Source organism: Herpailurus yagouaroundi, unplaced genomic scaffold, assembly GCF_014898765.1.
Source record: "Herpailurus yagouaroundi ecotype Mexico unplaced genomic scaffold, PumYag 180, whole genome shotgun sequence".
NCBI classification, from domain to species: Eukaryota; Metazoa; Chordata; class Mammalia; order Carnivora; family Felidae; genus Herpailurus; species Herpailurus yagouaroundi.
This window is the reverse complement of record NW_024412411.1, coordinates 4,050,569-4,057,217: the sequence shown is the minus strand read 5'-3', so window position 1 is coordinate 4,057,217 and position 6,649 is coordinate 4,050,569. Positions and strand designations below refer to the sequence as shown.

The 6,649-nt window shown below is 43.8% G+C and overlaps 1 protein-coding gene across 1 annotated transcript; it reads left to right on the top strand.

The window, feature by feature from the left end:
- The first annotated feature begins 3,489 nt into the window (after positions 1-3,489).
- On the top strand, positions 3,490-5,492 carry LIPT2 (lipoyl(octanoyl) transferase 2). The gene is made up of 2 exons (XM_040489332.1): positions 3,490-3,980; positions 4,518-5,492. Exons 1-2 carry the CDS (start codon positions 3,515-3,517, stop codon positions 4,745-4,747), a joined length of 696 nt encoding a protein of 231 aa, XP_040345266.1. The 5' UTR covers positions 3,490-3,514; the 3' UTR covers positions 4,748-5,492.
- Positions 5,493-6,649: the final 1,157 nt, after the last annotated feature.

The window sequence follows — 6,649 nt, the reverse complement described above, 5'->3', positions numbered from 1 at the left end:
GTGAAAAATGTTATTGGTATTTGATAGGGATTTATGCCAACTGGTTTTTGACAAAGATGTAAGCGCAATAAATGTTGGAAACAGCCCTTTGAACAAATGGTGCTGGAGCCTTGAATATCCATAGGCAAAACAAAATTTAAAAATAATGACCAAAGTTTCAAAACTTAGGAAAAACACAGGAGAAGGTGATCAGGATCTAGAGGTAGGCAAAGATTAGACCAAAACCACAATCCATGAAGTGAAAAGTAGATAAATTGGACCTCATCACAATTACAACCATCTGCTCTTCAAAAGACCTTATTAAGAGGATGAAATATAAGCCATAGAGTGGGAGAAGCTATTTACAAACCATTTACAAATCAAAAAGGACTAGTATTTAGAATATATAAAGAATTCTAAAAACTGAACAGTAAAAAAACACAATTAGGAAATAGGCAAAATACATGAACAGACATTTCATTGAATAGGATATTCAAGTTGAAAATAAACACATGTAAAGATGTTCATCATTAGCCATTAAGGAAATACAAATTAAAGTCACAAAAAAATACCACTACACACCCATCAGAATGTTTAAAATAAAAATAGTGACAATGTCAAATGCTGGCAAGGATACAGAGAAATTAGATCACTCACAGATATATTACTGGTGGGAATGTAAAATGGAACAACTAGTCTGGAAAGAAGTTTGGCAGTTTTTTGAAAAACTAAACATGCAAGTACATATGACAGCAATTTTACTCCTAGCCATTTATTCCAGATAAATGAAAACTTATACACACACACACACACACACACACACACACACACACACCTGTACACAAATGTTTGTAGCAGTTTTATTCAGAATATCTGAAAACTGGAAATAACCTAGCCATTCTTCAACAGGGGAATGGATAAACAAATTGTGGTACATCCCTACCATGATATAATACTCATCAATAAAAAGAAACGACCGGGGCGCCTGGGTGGCGCAGTCGGTTGGGCGTCCGACTTCAGCCAGGTCACGATCTCGCGGTCTGTGAGTTCGAGCCCCGCGTCGGGCTCTGGGCTGATGGCTCAGAGCCTGGAGCCTGTTTCCCATTCTGTGTCTCCCTCTCAATCTGCCCCTCCCCCATTCATGCTCTGTCTCTCTCTGTCCCAAAAATAAATAAACGTTGAAAAAAAAAATTTTTTTAAAAAGAAACGACCTATTGTTACATGCAACAACAATCAGAAAATTATGCTGAGAAAAAAAAAGAGGAAATTCCAAAAATTTATACATTGTATCATTCCATTTATATAACACAGATTTGTGTTTCACAGGAGTTAAATAGTGCAGATAAAAAAGCAGATCATGAGGGATCCTTGTGGTGATGGAAATATTCTATATCCTGACTGTCCAATGTCAATAACCTAATTATGACATTGGCAAGGCATTACCATTGGGTAAAGGGTCCACAAGATCTCTCTGTATTACTCCTCACAACTGCATGTGAGTCTACAATTTTCTTAAAATAAAAAATTAAATATATATAAAAATATTACCTTTGTGGTTTCTCTCTTGTCTGAACCCCAATTGATGCAATTCATCACACTGGGGAATTTCTCTTCTCTTCCTAGTTCACTCCAGTTTGCTGGGAGTTTTAGTCAGGGTATATGTTGATTTTTGCCAACTGCTTTTTTTGCATCTACTGAAAACAATTATATAGTTTTTCTCTTTTATGGTGAATTATACTGATTTTATAACGTTAAACCAACCTTGCATTCCTGGGACACATTACTTTATCATGATGTAATAATCCCTTTATACATTGCTGGATTCAATTTGCTAATATTTGCTTGGGATTTTAATGTCCATATTAGGAAATGTCTTTCAGATACCTAAGAGAGCAATGTTATTAGTTTCTAAAATTAAAAAGATACCTGGGAAAAAATAGTAAAATATTGAAATTTCACAAGGCTGGAGGGTGGTAAACAATAATTTGTTACATTATTGTCTACACTTTCCTGCTTTCTTATTTTTGTTTTTTTTTTTTTTTCTGTTGAACAGTCCTTGGCTGCAGCTTGTAAGATAGATTCAGATGATAGATTGAGGACATAAAAACTGGGTTCTTTATGCTATTAGGAATGCAGGGATGGGATAGCCTTATGAATCCTGTTTATCTAGCAATGGGCCTAACAGCACATAGTTGCTACTCAGTAAAAGTTTATTGAAGGAGTCCAAGTTTATTTAAATGGCAATCCAATACAGGGGCATCTTGGGTGGCTTAATTGGTTCAGCATCCGACTTCACTCAGGTCATGATCTCACAGTTCTTTTTTTTTTTTTTTTTATGTTTATTTATTTTTGAGAGAGAGAGAAAGACAGAGTATGAGCAGGGGAGGGGCAGAGAGAGAGGGATACACGGAACCCGAAACAGGCTCCAGGCTCTGAGCTGTCAGCACAGAGCCTGATGCAGGGCTTGAACTCACGAACTATAAGATCATGGACTGAGCTGCAATCGGACACTTAACCGACTGAGCCACCCAGGCTCTCCATGATCTCACAGTTCTTTAGTCCGAGTGCCGCGTCGGGCTCTGAGCTGACAGCTCAGAGCCTGGAGCCTGCTTCGGATTCTGTGTCTCCCTCTCTCTCTCTGCCCCTCACCCGCTCATGCTCTCTCTCTCAAAAATAAACATTTTAAAAAAATAATAAATAAAATAAATAACAATCCAGTACAACATAATGGATGCTGTGGTCCAGACCCACTCTCAGGATCTAGCCAGTCATTTCCCCAGCTTCTGGAAGTAGGCTGCTTATGGTTCATAATTCTTCTCTGGGAATTGCCTTCCACAGAAGGAATGAAACTTGCCAAAAGTTACAGGTAGCCTCTATCACTGGTCAATGATAGGATATAAACTACTGGCCCCTGTTCTTTAATTTGGAACAACTCTTAAAGGTCATCCTAGGCTCAGAGTATTCTTTGAGGTTGGCTGAGGCCTCTAAAGCGACTGTTTCAGTTTTTCTCCCTCTGCTATCCTGCTTCCATCACTCTCTCGCAGGCGGGGTCTTGACAGTAATCCCCACCTCCTCCCCGCCATAAAATTTCTGCACGTTCACCTGCTTTTCAGAGTCTCTTCATCGGGCATCTCCACCCAGGACACACACTAGCCTATTTTATATTTTTTTCCTAGCACTTATCAATGTGTGAAATAACCTTGTTTATTCGATGCTTTAATACTTGCTTATTTAAGACTGTAAATCAGGCAACTCCACCCAGGACAGACTTTTTTCCCCATACACTGTGCACCACTGTATCAGGCGCCTAGAGCAGGGCCTACAGAACACAAGCAGACCCTAAGTACTGGTTGTTGAAATAAATGAATGGAAGAAACACACCTGATGCTGGGTCTTGGGCTCACAATCTCTCTAGAGCTAGGGGAGCGGCAGCCGGGGAGGGGCCCCGAGTCCCCGCCCCTCCTGGCACGCCCCCCCTTCCCCGCCCGCCGGCCTAGACAGGGGGCGGGACCTCGCAGAAGGCGCTGCTGACGCGATGTTGCAGCCCGTGGTACGGCTGGTGCGGCTAAATCGGCTGCCCTACGCCGAGCTGCTGGCCCTGCAGGAGCGCTGGTTGCGACGGCTGCAGGCCGAACCAGGCAGTGAGGCCCTGTCGGCGGCTGAGGCGGGCGCGCTCCTGCTCTGCGAGCCCGCGGGGCCCGTATACACATCTGGGCTGCGCGGCGGCCTGACGCCGGAGGAAACTGCGCGGCTGCGGGCCTTGGGCGCCGAGGTACGCGCGACAGGCCGCGGTGGCCTGGCCACTTTCCATGGGCCGGGCCAGCTGCTCTGCCACTTGGTGCTAGATCTGCGACGCCTGGGCCTGCGCCTGCGCACCCACGTGGCTGCGCTGGAGTCGTGCGCGGTGCGCGTGTGCGAGCTCCAGGGCTTGCATGGAGCCCGCGCGCGGCCCCCACCCTACACCGGCGTCTGGCTGGGGGAGCGCAAAGTCTGCGCGATCGGTTAGTGCTATGGGCTGGGGCGGGGCTGGGGGCGGGGCTTGGCAGAACTGGACCAATGGAGGTGAGGGCAAGCGCGGGCTGGGAGGAAGTGGATCTGGCGCGGGCTTTAATAAATCAAAATTGCCCGCTGCGTTTGTTTTTAAGCCTTCCCACGGATCTCATTTTCGCAGCACTCAGGAGGGCCTTCAATGGTCATTTCCAATATTCATCTTTTTGAGAAGTGAATTGCCATGTTACTTCCAATGAATCACAATGTCGGGACAATAATGAAGCTTAGTAGTTTTCAAACTTTTTTTTTAAACAACTTACTCTGTTAAAAGACATTTTCTGGAATTTCCATAATTGCAGCAGCTGTGGAGCCACACACTCCTCTCCAGCTTTGTCCCCCCTCCCCCGATCTGTGCACAACCCCTTGAATGCTCAAAAACAAAGCTGGAAAACCAGTGATCCAGTCCAGTTCCTTCATTGTACCGAGGGGGATCTTGAAGCCCAGGGAGGAAAGGTATCTACTCTGAGACCCTTTGACTTGTCTTGCAGGAGTCCGCTGTGGAAGGCACATCACGTCCCACGGCCTGGCTCTGAACTGTTGTACAGACCTCGTGTGGTTTGAGCACATCGTCCCCTGCGGGCTGGTTGGGACAGGCGTCACCTCTCTGAGTGAGGAACTCCAACGGCACGTCAGTGTGGATGAAGTAATACCACCTTTCCTTGAGGCCTTTAGGGAGACCTACAAATGCACATTTATCTCAGAGGACAGCCCCAACTAAAGGATGTTCATGTTATCACAGCTGGGAGGTTGTGCTTGAAAAGCACCAAGCCTGACTTGGAGTCACTGAAACCCAGATTCTAGACCTGGCCCTGTCATTCACTCACCATGAGACTATGAACAAATTATGAGCCCTTAGCCTTGTTTCCATATGTGTCCTGGTTTATTTATATCTTCTCATCTACCTCAGATATAGTAGATTTGAAAACATTCTGAAAAGCAACACATGCTATATAAATGTAAGACATTAGCACTGGTATTGACAACATTTTCTCAACTTAGAGAAACTCAGACGTAATCAGTTCTCAAATATTTATTGCTTCCTAAATACTGTATTTAATTGGACAATTCTGAGATCCAGTTCCTTTGACTTTATAGGAATCATACCTCTGGATAGCCCAGGTGAAGGTAATGTGGTGGGGTGCTTTTTCATTCTCAAGAGATCTAGGTGCTTTCTGCAATGGAATGAAAAAAGGGAAGGGATCTTCAAAGAACAAAATGAGATTTTGCCTTCCTGGGTTGGATTCTCCAAGCCCCATAGCTATTTTTAGTTAGGTAACCTGAGCTAGACCAGAGCCAGGGAAAAGACCAGAGGAATATCTTACATTATACAAATGTCAAAGGTAGAAGTAAGTTTTCCTTAAGTGAGATCCCTAAATTTATAAAGCTGTGTAATTATTCACTGCTATGCAACAAATCACCCCAAAATGTAATGGCTTAAAACAATAAACATTGTCTCATATATATTCTGTGGGTCAGGAATTTGGGAGAAGCTTAGCTGGGTGGTTCTGGGTGGAGATCTCTTATGAGGTATAGTCAAGATGTCAGCTGGGGCAGCCATCATCTGAAGGCTTGACTGGGATTGGAGGATCACTTTCAAAGATGGTTCACTCTGATTCATTGGTACTGGTTGTTGACAGGGGGCCTGGGTTCTTCACCATGTGAGCTGCCCCATAGAGCTACTTTTTCTCCTGGAGCAAGTGATGCCTGAAAGAGACAAGGTGGAAGCCAAAATGTCTTATGACCCAGCCTTGGAAGTTACAGAGTCATTTCTACAGTCTCCTAATACGGGAACCCTACTCAGTGTGGAAGGGACTGCACAGGGTGATGGGAAGTAAAGATCTTTAGGACTACCTTAGAGACTGGCTACCACAGGCAGTTAGGGTGGAAAGATCCTTGAATGAGAAGACAGGTGATCCAGGTTGCTTTTTGAGCAAATCGTTTACCCTCTCTGCACTTCAGTTTGCCCTACACAAGCACTATTCAATAGAAATACAACGTGAGCCACATTGTAATTTTATGTTTTCTAGTAGCCACATTAAAAAGGAAAAATAAACAGGTGACATTAATAATACTTTAATTAACCTAATAGACCCCAGATATTGTCAGTATAAAAATGTTTTACATTCCTTTTATCCATACTATATCCAGATATTCAGTGTGTATTTTCTGCTTTATAGCACATCTCATTTTGGAGTCATCACACTTCGGCTCTTCAGTAGTCACATGTGGCTAGAGGCTACCACACGGTAAAGTTCAGCTTTAGGTAATATGGTATCTAAAGTCCTTTTTTGAGCTTCCAGTATCCTGTGGCCCTACTGCCTTGGAGAAGAAAGAGGAGTTCTCCCACTTCTGGAGCACATAGTTTATATCAGTTATTGAAGCTGGAAGAGAATTTGGAGGTATGTTCCTGTCTCCTCATTGTACAGAGATGAAACCAAGACTTTGGAAAAAACTTGCTCAAGACCACACAGTGAGTTAATCACAAAGCTAGGACTGGGTCCCAAATATAAGCCCATTTCTCATGCTCTTTTCCTGCTCTGCATACTGACTTAGAGCTCAGGGTAATATGCTTTCCGTCATGGACACTTGGTCAGTATTCGTGGATTGCTAGTTTGTCCAC